At 30.4% G+C, this 23,426-nt stretch overlaps 2 protein-coding genes and 1 pseudogene across 2 annotated transcripts; 2 read left to right on the top strand and 1 right to left on the bottom strand.

Moving 5' to 3' along the window:
• Positions 1 to 1,571: 1,571 nt before the first annotated feature.
• LOC100816389 (ABC transporter G family member 11) lies at positions 1,572 to 7,814 on the top strand. Its single transcript, XM_003534019.5, has 10 exons — positions 1,572 to 2,487; positions 3,284 to 3,573; positions 4,779 to 4,950; positions 5,061 to 5,183; positions 5,502 to 5,630; positions 5,781 to 5,975; positions 6,089 to 6,175; positions 6,274 to 6,546; positions 7,078 to 7,185; positions 7,287 to 7,814. The coding sequence occupies exons 1-10, from the start codon at positions 2,080 to 2,082 to the stop codon at positions 7,623 to 7,625; spliced, it is 2,124 nt and encodes a 707-aa protein (XP_003534067.1). The 5' UTR covers positions 1,572 to 2,079; the 3' UTR covers positions 7,626 to 7,814.
• An 8,511-nt stretch (positions 7,815 to 16,325) lies between these two features.
• Positions 16,326 to 18,219, top strand: LOC100786766 (putative UPF0481 protein At3g02645). The gene has a single exon (XM_003533232.4). The coding sequence runs from the start codon at positions 16,424 to 16,426 to the stop codon at positions 18,026 to 18,028; it is 1,605 nt and encodes a 534-aa protein (XP_003533280.1). The 5' UTR covers positions 16,326 to 16,423; the 3' UTR covers positions 18,029 to 18,219.
• Positions 18,220 to 19,904: 1,685 nt separating this feature from the next.
• On the bottom strand, positions 19,905 to 21,851 carry LOC100786242 (putative UPF0481 protein At3g02645; annotated as a pseudogene).
• Between the last annotated feature and the right edge of the window lie 1,575 nt (positions 21,852 to 23,426).

Here is a 23,426-nt window from a genome sequence, read left to right as displayed (position 1 = left end):
TTAATCAATTCTCCACTCCCAACTCCTTCCAAACTAAGATTTAAAAAAATAAAATACTTGCATAAGAATGGAGGCTCCTCATTAGGGCCAGCTTGTAACCAAATGACAATGATGGCCATTCGTTCATTCATCAATACAACTCAGTATTAATTGGTCCCACCCTTGAGCTCACGTGGATACCCTTCTCTCAATCAATCTAATCTTTCCACCATTGCTAGTTTTGCTTACCAATAAAGAAAGGGTTTGGTTCGGCTTCACAGGGCATGCCAAATTAATTAGGCCCATGTTCCTGCACATCATATTTGAATGTCACATAGGGTGAAGAAATAAATAGGATGTTAGCTATACATTTTTTAAATATTATTTCTAATATATATATATATATATTATTAATTAAAATTACTTATAAGATTTGCTAAATAAATAGGCAGACATAAAAAGTTATGTAATTTTTTCACAAAATTTAGTCCATAACAAAGAATATGTTAAAAAATATATTAAAAGACAGTATTACTATCAACATGGTCTAATAAATAACTAACCGAGTTTCTTAAATATACTGATTAATATTTGACTACTTGACTATATGTATAAAGATAATTTTGTTATGAGAGGAAACTCTACTTAGATAATCTCTGTCTCTCTCGATAAATTAGTCTTACCACTTCTGTTTCTAAGGATACTTTGTTTTTTTGTTATTTTTTCTTTTTTAAAAGACGGTGTTTTAACATTTTTTTTAGAATGAAATGGGAATAGAAGAATAGATAGAGGGTCACACGGAAAAGTTGAAAAGCACACACACATACACACAATATGAACGAATTTTTTCCGCAAACATACATACAAAATTAATTAAATACTAAAATATACATACTCTTCCATTATTTACCAAAACATACATATTTATTGTTCAGTGTAAATTTGGGTTTTTAAACCTGAATTTACAACATGTTTCTTCAAAAAAAATTGTTGTGAAAACCCGTTGAAATTTCGGGTCCTTCCAATCTGAATTTTTAATGTAATTTATTTTTAATTTTTATTTTTAAGAAAATTAATTTTTTAATAGATTTTAAAACAATATAAAGGCATGTCAAAAAAAAATCATCAACGAAAAATTAAACTTAAAAATATCTATAACATGTTCAAGTATCTTAAGTTTGTAATTTATTTAAGTACCTACATGATAACTAAAAAATTATATCATAATATTTTCTAATTTTATTAATTTCATTTATTTATATTATTTTTAAATATATTAAAAAAATAATTTTTCTTTAAAAAAATTTAATGCTGAGAATTCAGGTTGAGGGAATTCGAATTCTCAATGGATTTTTGTAAAATTTTTGAAAAAAATAATATAAATTTGAATCTTTCTAACCTGAATTTATACTATGAATAGTAAACATGTATATTTTGATAAATAATAGAAAAATATGTATGTTTTGATATTTAATTAATTTTTTATGTATGTTTTGGAAAAAAATTCCAATATGAACACATACTCCTTCTCAGGGTTAAATGGGGGTCGGTTTGCCATTAAATGTAGCTACCAACAACTAGCTGCACAAATTAATTGCTTCCATATAGTAATGGCCTGAAACTTATAGCTTGCTGCTCTCTAAATATTTGCTTTGAGAATTGGGCTCTCCCAAACAACGAGTAGCATAGCATGTAGTATTAGCAGCAGCATATGTTGTTGTTTGTGGTCATCCCTTACAGCAGTGTTGATCAGAAGAAGACTATATAATAGCCTTTGCTCCAATCACTTCCTCTTGTTCATGCCATAAACTAAACCCTTTCTACAGTTACAAATCTATGCTACTCCACAAAGACTCTTTTTGCATGAGACATCCTCTCTCTTAAAAAACCCCTTCTTCAGTCAAACCTCCCCAATCATACTTTTACCATTTCACCACTCACACTTTTCTCTCCCTCTTATAATAACAACAACTTCCTCATATATACACTTACTCTCCTTCAATAGGGTAACTTTTTCAATTTGGTTGCTACCCTTTTGTTCTCTTTTGGACTATATATTGTATATTGAAGCCTAAAAGGTTTTGAAGAAAAAAAAAAGTGATGAGAAACTCTGAAGCACCAACACATGGTGGCATGATGGAGATAGAAGCAACAACAAGGCCTTCAGGGAATGGTTCGACAACAACCCTACCAGGGTTGAGTCCTCTGAGTGAGACCCTTTGGAGGGAGAAGGCCAACACTGCAGAGATCATTGGTGATGTCTCAGCAAGGCTCACATGGAAGGATCTGACTGTGATGGTAACTCTCAGCAACGGTGAGACACAGAATGTTTTGGAGGGTCTAACTGGTTATGCTGAACCAGGAACCTTCACTGCTCTCATGGGACCCTCTGGCTCAGGAAAATCTACTCTTCTTGATGCACTTTCTAGTCGTTTAGCTGCAAATGCCTTCCTTTCAGGCACCATCCTCCTCAATGGGCGCAAAGCAAAACTCTCTTTTGGCACTGCCGTGAGTCTTCCCCCCTTTTTTTGCCTTAACAAGTTACTATATGTGGTCTTTGGTAGCTAGATATGCGTTAAAATATATATAGGAGTTTCATTTAATACTCTTAGATATATTTTTAAAAAATGGTTTCGTTAATCAGTGGCCTAAAGGGAAAAAGATCATAGATAATATAATTTATTCTCTAAAAAAAAATTCTACTACTTTAAGTTTATTAACTGATGTCTTTAAAATACTGACTAACATTTACCCTTAAAAATGGAAACTTTATGTATCATGCGAAATTTGAGGATTTTGATGTTGTTACTCAGAAAGTTTCTTTTTGTTGCTTTCTTTGTGTGTCCACACTTGTTCAATTATTGACCCAAAAAACAACTAAATCTAAGCTCTTTGGATTTTCTGGGAACCATAACAACATAATTTTTTTTTAAATGATAGATTTCTAATTTCAAGAATGGATCAAAATGTTTCATTCTCTTCTGGCTATGTACTAAATGCTCTATACTAATTAAATGCTACCTGTCCGTGTCTATGCTTGATTGGAAGAATATAAAGTTAGTTGGTGATAGCGCTTAATGTTACTTTCGTCATCTTTGTTCACTTTAAGATGTGTTTGGTTTTTGAACTTTTTGAGAGTAACTATGGTCTATGGTTTGTCTTAATTATATATGCCTAATAGACTATTCCATATGTTATGTTTGCACATTTAAGCATATTATAAACTTCTCATGCTACTTTTGCCAAATGGTACATAATTTGTTCCTAACTTGGTTCATTATGTGATGTAAACATAATTAATTAGGCCTATGTGACACAAGATGACAACTTGATCGGTACCCTAACGGTGAGAGAAACGATATCATATTCAGCTCGTTTGCGTTTGCCGGATAACATGCCATGGGCAGATAAACGTGCTTTGGTTGAGAGCACCATTGTGGCAATGGGGCTCCAAGATTGTGCTGACACAGTGATTGGAAATTGGCACTTGCGTGGGATCAGTGGTGGGGAGAAGAGAAGGGTCAGCATTGCCTTGGAAATCTTGATGAGGCCAAGGTTGCTTTTCCTTGATGAGCCAACCAGTGGACTTGACAGGTTGTTAGATATATATCACTTTATGTGCATTTAATTCCCTTGTCCTAAGTGATCCCACGTATACTATTTATATTTAATTATATAACTACTAGTACCATATGTGTGTGTAATTGTGCTTCATAACTGTGCCTTTGTAGTGTTTGACATTTATATAGCAAAAAGCATAGTCATGTACGTTTAATCTTAATTTCTCCCCCTAACTGCAGCTTTTCCTATATGGGTTTTCCTTCTGGTCTAATTTTAAATAGAAAATATTATGTATAATGGTTTAATTTCAGTATACTGTTTGTGAAAAATATTTTTATTTGATAATCTGCGGTCATGTCATTTAATAAATTTGAAAATGTCAAATTTTACATGTAAATTTGCATAGTATCTCTTTAAAAAAAAATAATGTTTTTTTGTTACAAAAAATTACTACGATATTTTTTTAAAAATAAAGTTATCCTTATTAAAAGAGTTAGATTGTGGTAGTAAATTCATTTAAATATGTAGGTGGGATACTAATAAATGAGAATAGTATTGGAAAATAATAATTCATATACTTTCTTAAGTTTTTTTTAGAGTGATAAATATTTTGAAACAAATAAAAATAATAAAAAATGAGAGATTTTTTTTATATAATTTTTTACAAGAGAAAGATGTTTTAAACATGTCCTAAAATACACAGTAAAGTAAAAACCATTTTGATAGAAGGAGCGGTTCAGTAAGTGGATAGGTTAGCGAATTCTCTTTAGAAGTATTTTGTCTTTTCTGCTGTTACGTTTGGGAAGCTATTAATTGATGTATGCTTGTCTTGTAGGTGTTTCTAATTTCTATCTGCACATAATAATAAACTTTCTACTAGTATATATTTGGGGAAAGGAAAAACGTGCTGCAATAAATAACGGGCCGTGCACTGTCTCTTTACATTATTCATCTTAGAAATTCTTATTATCTCTGTAAAATAAAATGTACAAACAAATACATTTTTTTAAAATGAATTTGGAAGTTATGCCTTCGTCTTTTTGCTCTTCTACATAGTCACAACATCAATTTGTGTGCACTCTCTAAAGGGAGATTACAATATTCTATAAATAATACTATCTTTTTTCATAAACAATTACAGAGGTACTAATTTTTGTGTTGAAGTATCAAATTTGTAAAGTGGAAACATGTCTTTTTTGCTGAACTCATTTTTTTTGGAATTTTGTGTTTTGTGGCAGTGCTTCAGCTTTCTTTGTGACTCAGACACTACGTGCCTTGGCAAGGGATGGAAGAACCGTGATAGCCTCTATTCATCAACCAAGCAGTGAAGTGTTTGAGCTATTTGACCAATTATACTTGCTCTCTAGTGGCAAAACTGTTTATTTTGGGCAAGCTTCAGAGGCATATGAGGTTCAACTCACTTCTCACTTTTTTCTCTTTTTGCAATGTTTCTTAAATGTACCATGATTGTAAAGAAATGGAGCCTTTTTTGTGATTCTTGCAAGTGATTTTGTCTGCAGTTCTTTGCACAAGCTGGCTTTCCATGTCCTGCTTTGAGGAACCCTTCTGATCACTTCCTCAGGTGCATCAATTCTGACTTTGACAAAGTCAAGGCCACCCTTAAAGGGTCCATGAAACTCAGGGTATTCATCTTTTCTGTTTTATGATTCTCAATTTTGCAGCACTATATATATAGTCATTAATTAGTAGTCATTTATTTACTCTCCTTAAAAATGTACCTTTTTTTTCAATTGTAATTTGTAAATCTCTTTCCAAAAATTTTTAAAGCAGGCTTTTTGCAAGGTGTTGGGGGTTATTTATATTTTATTTTTAAATATTATTATTATTATTAGTTATGTTATGGCAACATTAATTTCAATATTTTAGTTTGTGCTTTTCATCAATTTATTTTATAACTACATAAGCCTTTGCTAACATTTTGTTTGAACCTTGATTTCTAGTTTGAGGGAAGTGATGATCCTTTGGACAGGATCACTACAGCGGAAGCTATCAGAACTCTTATTGACTTCTACCGCACTTCTCAGCACTCTTATGCTGCAAGACAAAAAGTGGACGAGATATCCAGAGTTGTAAGTGCTTTTCAATGGTAACTCATTAAAGAAAAATAACCAAACTTAAGAATGATGCAATTGAGTGCATTATATATATCCTCCTTTATTTGTTCATTTTCTGGAGTCAATTCTCCAATGTTGTGATCTTAAGAATGTTGCATTCTGCAGAAAGGAACTGTGCTTGAAGCTGGAGGAAGTGAGGCTAGTTTTCTGATGCAGTCGTACACCTTAACCAAACGTTCCTTCATCAACATGTCAAGGGACTTTGGCTACTACTGGCTTAGGCTTGTTATCTACATTGTGGTCACTGTTTGTATTGGAACCATTTATTTGAATGTGGGGACAGGCTACAACTCTATTCTGGTACTTCTATTTATTAACTTGAAAGCAATTTGAAGTTGTTATAAATGGATCAGTTTGGCAATAAATTTGTCTTTCTTGGAGTTCATGTGTTTTCTTTCTTTTTGTTTTTCCAGGCTAGAGGTTCTTGTGCATCTTTTGTCTTTGGTTTTGTCACCTTCATGTCAATTGGTGGATTCCCTTCATTTGTTGAAGACATGAAGGTAAATGTTTTGTGGCCCCTATGCAATCACTAATCACAATCCTTATTATACTCAGCACAGTGTAGTAGAAAATCTGACATTTTCTATTTCAATCATAGGTTTTCCAAAGGGAGAGGCTTAATGGCCACTATGGTGTCACTTCATTTGTCATCAGCAACACATTATCTGCAATGCCCTTCCTGATTTTAATCACCTTTCTCTCAGGAACCATTTGTTACTTCATGGTTCGCCTACACCCTGGCTTCTGGCATTACCTCTTCTTTGTGTTGTGCCTTTACGCCAGTGTCACAGTGGTTGAAAGCTTAATGATGGCAATTGCTAGCATTGTCCCCAACTTCCTCATGGGCATCATTATTGGAGCAGGAATTCAGGTATGCGTGTTCCTCCCCATAATCTAAGCACATGTACATTAAATTACGCACATCCAAAACATTAACATGTTTTAAACTGACAAAATTTAGATTCGGTTTCATTAGTGCTTTTAGTACTATTCTCTAAACCTCTAATTAGAATTAGAGTTTACTGAGGTAAAACTTCAATTCTGATTGCAGAACAATACTAAAAACACTTGAACTACATCTAAGTTTTGTCTTTTTATCAATTGTCAGAGTACTAATTGCATGGCATGTTGCATAATCAGTTAAAACTAAGGAATGAAAATTGTGTGTTTATCTCTCTAGATTTTCACAAATATTGATAACTCTTCACCTATTTAACACCTATGAATAGAGAGAGAGACACACAATTTTCATGTGACAATATCATGTGAAAATTCAATCCGAGGATTCATTTTGTAAAACCTTTGAGCTTAATTTGCTCATTAATATGTAAAATAGTCCACTTGATCATACATTCGTACCTTACTAAATTGATTTTTCCCCCTTCTATTTTTCAAATTTCAGGGCATATTCATGTTGGTCTCAGGCTACTTTAGGCTCCCACATGATATTCCAAAGCCAGTGTGGCGCTACCCAATGTCATACATCAGTTTCCACTTCTGGGCACTACAGGTAATACGTACACATAGAACTAGCACACCTCAATTCTTGAAAGCCAAGCATGTGCATCTAACTTTGATGATTCAAAAACAAACAATGGAAAACTCTTTCAGGGTCAGTACCAGAACGATTTGCGCGGCTTGGTATTCGACAACCAGACACCGGACCTTCCGAAGATACCGGGCGAATACATCTTGGAGAAAGTATTCCAAATTGATGTCAACAGATCAAAGTGGATAAACCTGAGTGTGATCTTCAGCATGATTGTGATCTACCGCATCATTTTCTTCATCATGATCAAAGTCAACGAGGATGTTACGCCTTGGGTGAGAGGGTACCTTGCTAGGAGGAGAATGCAGCAGAAGAGTGGAGCACAGAACACTACTATTGCACCTGATGTTCTCACTCAGTCACCATCTCTCAGAACCTATGTTTCCACTCAAACAAAATGAAGGCATCAAAGTTTGACTCAAATAATGAAGCTTTCATTATCAAGTAGGGATTAGACAAATATATATATAACTTAAAATTCTTCTTCTTATTTTTATACATTCTTGGTCTTTAACAATGTTGACATATACTCCAGAACTTCCCTAAGAATGGGATGAGTAATATGAAACTCTGGAGTGTTTTATTATTAAGTCTTCAACGCCCACTGTTCATAATTCTTTCTTAATCCCTAGTATATGTTTCAATGTCCTCCAAGACTCTTAGTATCAAAAGAGGAAAAAATATTTTATTTATAACAAAAAATTTAGGTGGGTTAAATTTCGGGGTTCACAAAGATCAGAATAAGTCTTAGGACTAAAAAAAATATTTTCAGAGATAATTACATATTATTCTCACCAACAAGATTCTTATGTATGCCAATCAAATTTACTTCTTTTTGAGATATGAATTAATTACTTTCTAACTGAATCAATCTTTTTTTAAAAAAAAAAAACTATTTTTGTGCCAGGAAAGGTTTACCCTCTTCATATGTCTAGAAGCACCATAATCTATGTGTTGGGTACCAGTGAACAAGGGCGTCATAGTCAAGCTTTTAATATTTAGTAAGGAATCACTAGCGAACTTAATAGCACATCTGACCTCAAAATGTTAAGACATTAAATATATGAGTATTTGTTACTTGTACGTTACTCAATATATTCATTTCTATCTTTTTTTTTTTATAAAAAAAACATATTCATTTGTATTTGATGTGAAATTTCTTATTTGCACGTGTAAGGTGTACCCCAAACAATCTCTACGGCACATCGTGGGTAGTCATTATCATCATTGTAATCTTAGACTACTCTAGGTTGTGTTTTTTTTTACATGAAAATTTGGGTGAAGAGGATATTTTCATTCTTTAAACTTTATTCTAATTCATAACCGTCTTCAAGCATTAGCTATTGCCAGATCAATACTATTAACACACTGCTTGACCTTTTCTAGCATTTATTTGTTATCTTTTATAAGTAAAAATTGAGATGTGAATTCTTAAGGTATCATCTAAACCTTTGAACTTTTATTAAGGTTTAATTATCCTTATAATTATCATAATTTTTTCTTTTAGTTCGTATAATTTAAAACATTCTATTTTAGTTTATACTATTACAATTTTTTACCCTTTTTGTTCTTGTTGTTAAGTATGGATTAATATTTAAAATGAATATGGGGTGATTCATTTAATTCACGTTAATCTAAAGTAACATTAGGCAAATTTGGACTACGAAGATGAAAAGCACAAAATTATAGGATTAAAAATAAACTAAAATTAAAAAAAATGTGAATTTACATAAAGTAAATTTACATTAAAAAAATATGGGTAACATAATTTTACGCATTCTAATAATTTTTTTAATTTCTTATCAAGTGATCTAAGAACATCGATTAACATTTATCATTCATATTATATTAGAGTATTTTTTTTTATAGGATTTTAAAACTTAAGATCTAGTTCTTATGCAGTCTCGCAATTAAAACAATTGCCATGACAATTTTTAATATCAGAACCCTTTGTTTATACAAACATTATTTTTAACCTTATGGAGTAATAATTGATGAGATAATTGCAGGCCGCCAAATGTAAGTTAGAGAACTTTACCACAACTGCAACATTAAAGATGCTGTTAAAAAAGCTGAGTTGGCTTATTAAATATTTGAGTGACATTCAACTAAACACATGTGTTCAGAAGGACCAAATTAATTAATCAAAAATTGGATCAACCATTTTGGCCAAACTGAGCTAACACTTAATTCTCCCTCCTTTCTTTGTCTTCATTCAACTAAATGTAAGCCAACTTGTCCCTTGCCGTTGCATTCCCCCTCTGATTGTCACTTGTTAACATCACAACAACCATAATAATGGCAGTATCCACCCTCCTTTAGCCACATCCATCATAATAATAATAATAATAATAATACCATGCATGTCCACCCTCCTTTAGCCACATCCATAATAATAATAATAATAATAATACCATGCATGTACTAATGTACATGTCTGTTCTATAATATTCTCTCTTTTTCTCTTCCTGTACCTAACATTTTTAGTAGAGAAAAAAAAAAATAAAAAATACCCTTACATATGAATTGACAATTCATAAGATTCATGTTATAAAGTTAATGGTTCATGCAAGTCTTGAACCTATGACTTTCACATTATTAACATGATGTTTTAACCAACTAAACTAATAGACTAATTATGTTAAAAAATAATTAACATCATTATATATAATGCTAATATTTCTAATATATATTTAATACACGTATAAGTTTACATAACAAATTTCGAGACCTAAATGGACCATATGAATTGTCAATCTGTATGGATTCATACGGATTGACCTTATGGATTGCCAATCCGTAGGTTATATGAAGAAAAGAAAAAAAAAAGAAGGAATGAAAAAGAAGAAGTAAAAAAGGATATAGTTAAATTTTTTAAAAATATATTAGGTGTAAAAACATTTAAATGGTGTTGGAAGAATAACCTTTGTTTTACTTGTTGTAGTTGGATCCGGCTCAGCTCAATCTTTTTGCTTCTCATTTACTGTTTTTTTGTTTTGTTGAGTTGTTTAAGGCTGAGCTCAGACTCCTGTGTTCCTCTGCTGGACTGGTGATATAAACTGGGCTCAACCCAACTTTTGCTTGCATCCTCGTTGGAGGGCCTGAGTGATTTTGTTGTTGACTTTTATTAGTAATTTTCTATATCGACCCCCATTTTTTTTTTCTAAGTATACTTTCATTTATGTTTTTATTATTTTCATTATCATATATACAATTTATATCCTTAATTTTGATACATAACAATTATTTCAGATGCAATTTCTGGAACAATGTTTTGTTTTCATACTTTTCAGAATACTTTTTTTAATATTTCAGAAAATATTTTTTGGAATACTATTTTTTTGTTCTAGAAAGTACTTTTTAAAATGTTAAAAAAAGTATTCAAAAAAATTCAAGCAAAACTGGGTCCATTAAAAACCCTATATATAAAGGAAAATTGTACGATAGTGAAATAATTGAAGTGGAGAGAACATATAACTGATATCAATCCTTCAATTTAGACAACTCTAAAAGGTACTCCGCTACAGTAACATAGACAAATTTAAGATCTAGTCATACGATGTTACATATATAAAATAAGAGGCATTAATAGTGTTATGTGAGTGGACAAAAATAAAACAAGGAAGAAAACTAGTTTGAAGGATGAAAAAATCTTAATGCTAGAATAAAAGACCAAGAAAGAGAGGAATAAAGGTAAACAAGAGCAAGAGATCAAAGGGGGATGATGGAAGTGTGAGAGAGAGGGGAGAGGGGGGGAGTGGGATGAAAAAGAGGGGAGGTGTGTTGTTGCTGTAAATGAAAGAGAAAGCGTGCAAGGAAGAGAATAAAGTTTGAATCGGAAATGTTAAGTAATTTGATTCTAAAAAGGAAGAGGTGTGTACTTAACAAAAAAAGAGTGAATATAGTAATAGCCCTTTCATTATTGTTGCAGGGCTTGGACCTTTTTTTCTTCTTTCAAATGTACAAGACAAATTTAATAATTTCAATGATAATTAATATGTTCAAAACTATTTATTTATTACTAATTTAAATTATAATATAATTTACATTTACCTATTTAAAAGTATTTATTCATTATAAATTTTATTTATAAATAAACATTTATTTTTTGTTCCTCTAAAAAAACATTTATTTTGTGTAACACACATACTAAAAATAGTAGTTGATAATAATTTTTTAATTAAAAATCGTGGTGAAGATATATTATTAGAATATTAATAATGCATTACAATATATAGATTAATTTTATGTTACTAATAATTCCACCCTTCGTTCAACTCAAAACCTGCGCAAAGGGTTCAAGAGCAAAGCTGTTTGATAAAGATAACAAGCCACAGGTACAAGATCGACAGTATCTTAAGTTCCATTTCTATGTGTATATTTATTTTTTTTGTTTTTTTTATCCATCAATCAATGTTAGTTGTTAATTTTTGATAAAATATTAGTGGGAGGAATTCAAACACAAATCTAGCTCTTTTCCTTTTCTTCCTTTAATAATCAAGCCAATTTTATTAGTTATATTTGAAAAAATTAACTGAAAAGTTAACTGAAAATTCTAGGCTGAAAGTTAAAAAATTAACTTATTAAATTAAAAGTGTTAGATAAAATTAAGTGTTGAACTAGATGAAAAAGTATAAAATGATAAAATAATAATAAAATCATGATTTATTTTAAAAAATAAAAAATAAAATAAATAAATAAATGGAGGATAAAAGTGAAAGAAAATATAAAAAGTTAGAAGCTAATATTTAAAAAAATATTATTTCAAGTAACATTTCAAAAAATGTTAGAAGTTATTGAAAAATTATTAAAAAAACTTATTTATGGAACAAATAAATGAGCTTTTCAACTAATAAAAAATATTAAAAATTAATTGAAATACCTTACCGAAAATAATCATAATATTGTTTTTAAATTTTTATTATATCTATACAATTTTTTAATAATAATATTTTTATTACCCACTTAATGAAATACTATAATTTAAGATTTGGCTTATCCAAGTTAGTGAAGTTACGCTGCATTTTAATTTGCATTGTAAATATTATTTGCTTTTCATGATCTACTAATTTATTATTTTAAATTTTTTATTTTTTTAAAAATATTGTAAAACAATTTTTTAAAAAATTGTCTTATAAATTCTACTTTGGAAGATGACTTTTGGGAGAACTATTTTAAAATCCTCAATTTTTTTTAAAAAGACATTCTAAAACGGTTTTCTGAAAAATCATATTAAAAAGTTTACTTTTTAAGATAATTTTTAAAAAAATCGTTTTAGAATCCTCAATTTTTATTTTTAAAAAAAAAGTATTTTAAGACGATTTTTTTTAAAAATTATCTTAAAAAATCAAATTTAAAAAAAAAACATTCTAAAATCAAATTTCTAAAAAAAAAACATATGTTTGTTACACAAATTGATATAAAAATCAAATTTTTAAGATGGTTTGAAACCATAGTAAAAAGTCAATATTTTCTATGATGATGAATAAAAAAACAATAAAAAACTATTGTAAAAATTGTTCAATAATCTATATAAAAAGTATATTTTGTAATAATGTCATTAAAATGACAAAGTTGGATGCTATCTGGTTTCTTTCTAAAAATTATCTGGTAGTTGTAGTTTTTCATTCCTGATTATATGATTTGAACAAGTCTTACATGAAAGCCGCCATCAAGAAACACCATGACAAAGGTGGTTATACTAAGAAGGTAACTTTTACTTTTATTGCTTAGTTTTGTTCCCAATCAATCAATCGTAGATTCCCGTGTTTTAATTTGTTCCTGATCTTTTTAAACATTCTGATCAGTGATTCATATACATGTGCCCATGGTTTAATTTGATAATTTTGAATGACAATGTTATGATTTAATTAATTAAATTTCCAAATTGTGTGTCTTGTTTAGTTATTGCCATTTTGGTAATGTTTTTTTTTTTAAAATAAAAATTCAAAATGATCAACCAACCGCTTAGTGTCCATATGGCACCGAAAGAATTGGAATTGATGGAGAGCTAACGTCATTACTTCATCAAGGTCGGGGAGAGGTGATGGACATATGCAGAGACTTCAATGCCCAAATCAATAAGTTAGTAATTAATGACTATAGAAGAAAAAAAAAATATTTATTTTACAAAAAAACCAAGTGTAAGATATACCTTTAATTTACAAGGCTACATAAAAAAGAGGAACAAACATAAATCTCTCCCAATAATCTCGGAATTTAAAGCAGAGAATCACAAATATTTCATGAATCTTATTAATTAGTATTTTTAGAATATTAATTATAAAATTAAAAAAATATAATGTAAAAATCATTAAAAAAAATATAAGAAGAATCATGAATTAATATTTTGTCTTTCAATAAAAATATTTCTACATACCTTAAGTTTGTTAACTAGGACCCTAACGATACTAGTTAGCATTTATTATATTTTATAACCACCTCCGAGAGCCTTCCCCATCCGACTTTAAAGTCAGGTCCCGTAAATACCATTGGCCCTAGCATATCCCCCTAACGAATAGCCTATCACAAAAAGTAACAAACCCCCCACTAATCATTAACATATAATAAAAACAATCCCCAATACACGCATCAAAATTTCGGATACTTACATGGAAAAGAGAATGTAGATGAGGAAGAGGAGGGAAGGTGTATATATAAAAATTTGAAAGCTGTATCGAAGAATATTCAAGTTTTATATTATATAAAAATATAATCAAATTAAAATATATAAATGAAGGGCAACTCTCATCCCTTGAGTTTGAAGTTGAATTAGACCTCTCCCATTCATTTTAAAAAACTTCATTTTAAGAAGCTGACATGTTTTGCTTATTGTCAAGTGGTTGTTGGGGGAGAAAATCGCGTCAAATGCTTCCTTACAGGCAAGACTCATACCAATTTATTAAATGTTCTCATAAAGTATAAGAGAATTTAATTTCTCTGATAAAAAAATATTCTTAAAAAATAGTTCATGTCCAAGAAGAGTGGTGGCTCATTAGGTTAGTAGGAAAGGGTTGTGTTCGACTCCATGGTGAAACTTAACAATTTTAAACCAATATGCCAATCAAAATTTAATAAATTAATGATTAATATTTATTGATAAAAAAAATAACATGATTAGATTTAATCACATGTGACAAGGAATATACCATGTTTAAGAGAATATTTGGCTTAATTTTTCCATAAGTATTTTTAGAAAAAAAAAAGTAAGAATAACAAATTAATAATTTTTCAATAAGTTAAAATTAATTTATGTATTATATATAAATTAATTTGTAAAATTTTTTATATATTAATTTTTCTAAAAAATGATTTGTCAATTATTTATTTTAATGTGTTAATTTATTTTTAGGTATTTATAAAAAATGAATTTTATTTATTTATTTGCTATATCTTTTCTATATATAGAATATAGAATTCTTTTTTAATAATAATAATAATAATAATAATAATAATAATAATAATAATAATAATAATAATATTTGTAAAATATGTATTTTAATATCCATACAATATAAACCCATGCATGCGCATTTTTATTCGAAAAACTATATATTAAATCCTAAAGATATTTTACGTGTCACTCAATTTCTATTCCAAGTCTTCATCCAAATTAAATATCTCGTGATAGAAACCAAAACATTGTGGTTTCTAACATCCTTCACTTTCTTATAATTCAAATTTAGTTGTCAATATAATATAATTTCCGCAAAACAATGTGATAAGATATGTTAGTGGATCGCCTTTAAGATTAGCCAAAATGTGGAATTATTCTAAGTTGCCAATATTTACCGGTCACTTTGGTGCTCCACCATATTGGGGTGACTTCTTACAACTTTGGTAAGGTAGTCCTACTCTTTTTATTAGAATATGAATCTTTCTATATTGTAATTGAAATGCTTTTGTAAAGTACTGCACCACAGATACTGCACCACAGATATGATGTTTCGTGTGATTCGTACGTGCGCCAATTCTCGTACTAAATTGCACTATTGTTACCTGAAAATCTTGATTGCAGTTGGGCTGATGATCTCCATCATGCATGCACCTTAACTTAATATTCAATTTATTCATAAAATTATAGTGTACAGCAGCACCATTTTAAGAACATCCACATAACACAGTTAAATTAACTTTTCAGCGTAGAATTTTTCTTTCGAATCCAAGACTTCCTTCAAGTGAAATTAAGCATGTCTCACTTGAATTAATCAACCATATCTTGATGTGTACACCATTTCTATGTACATTAATTTTATACCAATATTGATGTATTAATAACCCTATTATGAGAGTTGATATAACTAAATACGCGCTCCACGTAATATATGTGTTAATTGCCAGTTATTTGTAATTAATCAATTGATGTGAAAAAAGTAATGTTTGAAAAGCCTAACTGATATTCTTATAATAAAAATCAATAAAATTCCTATTAATGATTTCCCGTTTCATCCTTTTTTTTTTTTGTTCAAGACTTGGTATAACATATAAATCCGGAGTGCTACAGAAAGAAAAATTTCAACTAGACAGCGGAGTTCTTACAACAATATATTATAATTTGTTTGGCTTGAAAATTTATTTTTAGTTTCGGAAATAATATATAATTTAATTTTTTCGTATATTAAAAAATTAACAAGTTTTAGTTTGTTGAGCTCAAATATTTTGGTATACAACAAAAAATAATGAAAACATGTAGGAACTTAAAATTTAAATTTTCAGTTAATAATGGGTCAACCTAGAATTTGTCGCAGTCACTCGCAGCCATTTCATGGCTAATAAACTATTGAAGGGTGGAATGGAAAAGTCTGCAATCTTACCACCACTCATTGGTTTCGTTGGCGCAGGAAGGGCTGCTATATATACAATCATAGTGGAAATAACTTTCATCACCATTCTTCGACACGGCGTTTACTGTGGACCAATTGACCATAATTTCTTGTGTAATGGGAGACTTAATCATAAAATTATGAGTTTAATTAATAATCATATAATAAGAAATAAACAAAATTCATGCGCATTTTACTGAAGGCCGTGACTGTAGCAATCATTCATATACAGTTCTTCATCTATATAACCACCTTCCTATAAATGAAACCAATTAAGCTTTGTAGTGTCAATATAACCAAAACAAATCAGTTGGGGACAATCTAGCATATATTACATAATATAGCATATCCATTAGGCAAAGCAAAACCCCACATATATGGCCTCTCTAACAATCTTCAATTCAGAATCTGATGAAGACTCTTGGGTCATCCAAATCAACCAATTGGTGAGTGAAACCAACCTCTCAATCTTGAACAAAATGCCTGTTTGCATATACCAAGTCCCTAAATCATTGAGTTGTGTCAAGCCAGAAGCCTTTTCTCCACAACTTATAGCCATTGGTCCATATAACCACTTTCGTCCTGAGCTCTATTCCATGGAAAGGTTAAAGATTTCTTCTGCCAAAAGGGTCCTTGACCACTTCAACAAACATGACCTAAAACAACTAGTTGAGCAACTCCACAACACAGGGCCATTCATACGTGCTTGTTACCACAAATACTTGGACCTCAAGGAAGATACCTTGCTATACACAATGACCCTTGATGGTTTGTTTCTATTGGATTTCTTCCACAATTATCTGGATGAGAAAGTATCTAGTTCTTTCATGACAGGAATAGAAGAACAAATTCGGATAAGTAGTGTGAAGCTAACCAAGGATGCCATCATAAGGGACATGATCATGGTGGAGAACCAAATTCCAACCTACATGTTGTTGAGGATCTTGGTGCTTCAAAGCTCCAAACCTATTGATTCAGTTCAAGAGTATTTGGGTTCAATGCTCTTGTCATTCTGTGAAAAACACTCTCCACTCAAGTTAACTCACACCCCCACATGTTCTGAAGCTGTCACCAAGCATTATCATATCTTGGATCTCATGTATCATTTGGTTGTCTCTGAACATGAAAAACTAGAAACACCAACACCTGAGAGCGAAGGTATGTGCAAACCCAATAGCAATTGCTCTAACACTCCTACAAGAAGCTCAAAATCTGAAGGCATAGTCACATTCTTAAATAAAGTTAAAGGTCTATTAACATGGACACTTGCCACGCTCAAAAGGCTAAAGGTCACGAACATTCCTCTTCCACAACCCGTTAAACGACCCTTAGATGCAATACTCAACATGCCAACAACTTTTCAAAAGTTTTCATCATCAGAAACACCTCCTTCTGAAACAGAAGCTCCTGCTGTGGTTGTTACCTTCCCTTCTGTGCGTGAGCTTCACTCAGTTGGTATCCATTTTCAACCCTCGAAAGGTGGCATCACGACCATTGAATTCGACGAGAAAAAAGGCATATTTTACCTTCCTGTGCTGAAATTGGATGTCAACTCTGAAGTGATAATGAGAAACCTTGTGGCTCACGAGGCCTTGAGCAAACCAGATTTTCTTATCTTCACAAGGTACACAGAATTGATGAGGGGAATCATAGACACTGTGGAGGATGTGAAGCTGCTCAAGAATGAAGGGATCCTAGAGTCAAGTAGCTCTCTCAGTGTGGAAGAGACTGAGGAGCTTTTCAATGGAATGAGCAAATCTATTGGACCTACCAAGACTGAGAAGTTGGATGAGACCGTTAAAAAGGTTAACAAGTACTTCCGTGATAAGCAGAAGGCCAAACCCTACAGGATCTTAAACAATTATGTGTACTCTTCGTGGAGGTTCTTGACACTTCTTGCCACCTTTGTGCTCTTGGCCATGACAATTCTTCAGTCATTTTGCTCTGTTTATGATTGTCCAAGTCATTTTAGAAACAGATAATTTTTCATACCATTTTTAGAGATTTAGGTTTAAAGATTAATTACTTAATGTATACTTTTAAGTGCATAGAAATTGGGATGAATTTGTTAATAGCTAAAGTAGTAAAGTTATATGCTTAAGCCATTACATTTATTATAATATATAAAAGCTAACAAGTATACTTTTAAAATCTCGCATAACCTTTAGTCATTCATGTAAGCAAATTTTCTTGATTTACATCAATGAGTCATGAGTAATACATGAGAAAATTTGATATCACGTTTTAACCCAAAACCTTAAGACTCGGGTTTATAAGTCTTCTTTTCACATACTCAACTTTTTCCATTTTTACTTGATGTGAGATTTTCCCTTATACTTATACTTCAACATATATTACATCCTTTTTAACAACTCATAATCTTAATTAGCATGAATGTAAATTAATAACTTTAAATATTAACCTAGTTATATATAATTGTCACTTTTTTATAAGCTTCACTTTTGCCATTATATATTATTGCATATATTTTTGGTAACTACCATATCTAATTAGGATTTATGTTTTTTTTTTTTATCTTGAGGTATCACCATAAGTTTTGATCACGTGAGTTGGTTATGAGATTAATTAATTATTGATTTGAAACTTAGTTAAATTTAAAGTTCACCATCCCTCTCTAAAAATTTATTTTGTGAAAAATGAACCTAAGTCATTTTTCTCAAATTTATAGTGTTATCAATTGAATATATTATTACATATATTAAAATTCTATACTAAATTATAAATAATTATTATTGCATTAAAAAAATGCCAAATTATACTCAAATGAAGAAAGAGCTTGAGATTGCAAGAAGATCAATTGTAGTTTAATCCATAAAAATTATAGCTTTTGTGATTTTCTTGTAAAGAATTGTAGCTCTTTCTATACATTTTGTTTTGAGTTGTACAAATACATTCACTTATTTTTCTACTAATTTTGTAGGACCTACCATTTGTGCGTTGATTAATTCTAATGTCGAACATGAACTAAACCCCAATGAATAACTTTTTTTAAAAAATTTTAAAATCTTATTTAATTTTCAATTTAATTATATATTTTCTATTTTATAGAGTATAATAACATTTGATCAAGCAAATATAGTTTTAATACCTAATTAAGCATACTAAAGATGTTAATTTCTACAAGAACATCAATTATTATTATTTTAATCTGTTGTGTTACTACTGTCAAATTTGTACACTTTGCAATGTAGGGTTTAATACAAACAACTCTTATGCTTTTAAGTTATTTGTGCTATTTTTTTCATTAAGTGTTATTATTTTACGTACGTCACTTACTTGATAATCTCAATTACATTCTAGAACACAAGTGATAGATCACTAGCTATCAGTTTCACGTACGTTATACAATAATCTTTAATTTTCTTGGTCAATTAATTTCTCTGAATAATAAGATTTTTTTATTTATTTTCATTTTATGTAAAGAGGTCAATTGAGTAGAGTTCACCACATATCAAGATCACGTATATATTTAGTGTTAATTAATCTTTGATACTTCAATGGAGCAAGAACCTATGAACCATTTAACAATAATTCATTGAAAACAAATTCAAAGAAAGGTTAACAAATATGCATGCATCATGCTAAACGTATAGCCAAATTCCTCTGAAAAAGAAGAAATAAATTAGCTTCAATGCTAATAAAACAACTGCGTTATTAAAAATGACATTCTACATCAGGTATAGAACAAAAGTTGCTTTCTAATTGAGAAAGTACTTAATTAAAATGTACCTGCTGAGCAAAATAATAATTTATGTAAAATTAAAATAATCTCATCATCTAATCCAAAGATTTTTTTTTTTGGTATTATACAATGCTAAAAAATCTAAAACGAAGATTACAGAGAAATAAATCTTAGAATGATGATCCCCATTATATCAGAATTTAGAAAATGACCTATAAATAAGATAGATGCTCAAAACTACCCAGTAACATTTGTCATTCCATTGAAAAGTTCCTCAGTTTCTTCCACACCGAGAGAGCTATTTGACTCTATGATCCCTGCATTCTTGAGAAGCTTCACATCCTCAACAGTGTCTATGATTCCCCTCATCAACTCAGTGTACCTTGTGAAGATTAGAAAATCTGGTTTTGTCAAGGCCTCGTGAGCCACAAGGTTTCTCATTATCACTTCTGAGTTCAGATCCAATTTGAGCACAGGGAGGTAAAATATTCCCTTCTTTTCGTCGAATTCGATGGCCATGTTGCCACCTTCCACGGGTTGAAAATAGACTCCAACTGAGTGAAGCTCACGCACACAAGGGATGTTGACAACCTCAAGAGCCTCTTCTTCTTCTTCTGAAAGCTTTGGATTTGATGAAAGACTTTCTAGGTGAGAGGACATTTTGAGTATTGTATCTATGTGTCGTTTAATGGGCTTCAATAGTGGAATATTCACGTCCTTAAGCTTTTTTACAGAGCCTAGTGTCCATGATATATAACACATTTTTAACTTTCTTAAAGTGATTAGATGCTGCTGTGGCTTCAGATTTTGAGCTTTTCATAAGTGTAGAAGTACCTGTGGTAGAGTCATTATTACCAAGAAAAATAATTAACCAGATAGTCTCTATGGTTTTGACTAATCTCTATGTGATATATATTTAAGTTTTTCAATTTTACAAGAAAGAATAATTACAATTGTCTCATGTGAAGATTAGTGAAGATATATAATGGTCTCAGACTATATATCTAATAATTTCTCTATTACTACAGAGTTGAGAAATGTTAAAAATATACTTTCTCTAATTGATTAAATTTATTGAAATTAAACTACAAAATAAGAAAAGAAAATCACTAAATATGATGTGGGTTGACTTACAAAATTTTGTCATTTATAATAAATTTCAACCAATGAAAACATGTGTGCAAAACTTAGCATTCTCCTAAGGAGTGTACACATACCTTCGCTTTGATCAGGTGTTGGTGTTTCAGACTTTTCAGTGTGAGACACCACCAAATGGTACATGAGATCCAAGATATGGTAATGCTTAGAGACAGCCTCAGAACATGTGGGGATGTGAGTTAGCTTGAGTGGAGAGTGTTTCTTGCAGAATGACAAGAGCATCGAACCCAAATACTCTAGAACTGAGTCAGCAGGTTTGGAGCTTTCAAGCACCAAGATCCTCAACAACATGTAGGTTGGAATTTGGTTCTCCACCATGATGATGTCCCTTATGATGGCATCCCTGGTTAGCTTCACACCACTTAGCTGAACTTGGTCTTGTAGTCCTGTCATGAAAGAACAAGACACTTCCTCGTTGAGATAATTGTGGAAGAAATCCAATAAGAACAAACCATCAATTGCTATGACGTATAACAAGGTATCTTCCTTGAAATCCAAGTATTTGTGGTAACTAGCACGGATGAATTGCCCTGTGTTGCGGAGTAGCTCAACAAGTTGCTTGAAGTCATGTTTTTCGAAGTGATCTAGGACCCCTTTGGCTGCAAAAACTTTGAACCTTTCCATGGGATAGAGCTCAGGGTGAAAGTGAGTATATGGACCAATGGCTATAAGTTGTGGGGAAAAGGCTTCTGGCTTGGCACAACATAATGATTTAGGGACTTGGTATATGCAAACAGGCATTTTGTTCAAGATTGAGGTTTGTTTCATATACCAACTGATTGATTTGGATGACCCAAGAGTCTTCATTAGATTCTGAATTGAAGATTGAGAGAGAGACCATGAGGGATTTTGCTTTGCCTAATGAATATGCTATGCAATATACTAATAGTATGTTAGAATGTATCGCAAATGGTTCGTGGCTTATTGACACCACAAAGCTTTGGTTTATTTATATGGAGAAAATGTATTTATTCGATTTTTTAATGTACACGTGAAAATATATATACATCAAGTAGAAAGATAAAAAAAGAAATAAAAAAAAAGTGTTTGAAAGAAAGATTAATGAAGATAATGAAAAACATATTGTGAAGATGTTTCATGTGAATAATATAAAATAATGCTTTAAAAAAGTTATAACTCTTTTAAAAGGCTGATAGGATGAACAACGTACTCTGAACTATTGTGACAGACAGCCTAATTTAAAGCCACCAGTAAAATGTGGATGGATTTCTGGGATTATTAATTATGATTAAAAGGGGACAAAACTCAGTTTTTTTTAATTATTTGGTGTTATATTTTTTTAGTTGGATTTGAAATTTCCCTTTGATTAATGTATATTGACCTGCCATATAAACTTTTATTACTACGTGGATTAGTAAGATAAAACTCAATTTTAATTTTAATTCAAAAACAGCACAAAAAATCTCTAAGAAAGTCCTCAATTCACAGTACTTTTAAGTCTTTCACATTATGTTCATGTGGGCATGTGACCAACTAAATGGAAATGATGTCATCATTTTCTTAGAATTAATCTCCTTTATAATTAATCTCTAGACATATGATTTATATAAGGATTAATAAATAAATGATTAATAATTAAAGATTAAATTATAATTAAATTAAATAAGAAAAGTTTTTAGAAACAAGTATTATGTGATGGAAGTAGTTAATGGTTATAAAAAAGGTTAATAATTACTAACGTTAAATAAGATCTTCTTCTCGACGGAAAATTATTCTCTAACTCAAAAAATAGTTAAGAAAATAAAATTTTATTTTTCTTTTCTTTTAAAGAATTAAAGTACACCAAAGAAAAATCTTATTATAAAAAAAAATATGTATTATTTATCAATTATTTATAAGAATAATATATTTCAAAATCTTATTAGTTTCCTATAATTATTAATCTAAGGAACCCTTAAATTATACATGTGGTAAATTATGAAATTTATGATTTTTTTAAAGTAATTTTTTTTCAATTATTCATAAACCTTAATTATGAAATTTAGGGATTTTTATTTTTTTCGCAAAAGTATGATATTTTATTATGGTTGAATTTTATTTTTTGAATCGAGCGATTTGTACGAGGAAGTAGCTTCTGTGTTAGGCTTTAAATTCGTGCCTTTTACTAGCACCAAAGATGGTAATTACGTTTCACTTTTGAGAATAGACATTATAATAATAAAAATATGGCAATTACGTTTGGAGAAAGATTCCAGATTTGCTTTTTTGTGATATCTAATTTGATTTGATGACAATGGTTGGTCAACGGTTGTTAACTCTTGTGGCTGGTGTTGGGCCTTTTTCGTTTAAGAAATATTCGTGAATGTGAATAAGGCATTAACGTGATTGGAAGCGTTTTTTGTGTGAATGTAAATAAGATATTATTGAGAGACCTATACGTGAACGTGACTACAAAAGTTATTATTTTGTTGATTATAATACGAATGTATGGTATTTATTTGGTTTACAATAAAATTAATAAAATATTATGAATTGTTAATAGTAATAAGTATGTGCAG

This window comes from Glycine max, chromosome 9 (assembly GCF_000004515.6).
Source record: "Glycine max cultivar Williams 82 chromosome 9, Glycine_max_v4.0, whole genome shotgun sequence".
In the NCBI taxonomy this organism is placed as follows: domain Eukaryota; kingdom Viridiplantae; phylum Streptophyta; class Magnoliopsida; order Fabales; family Fabaceae; genus Glycine; species Glycine max.
The sequence above is the reverse complement of the archived record's forward strand: the minus strand, read 5'-3'. Positions and strand labels throughout refer to the sequence as shown.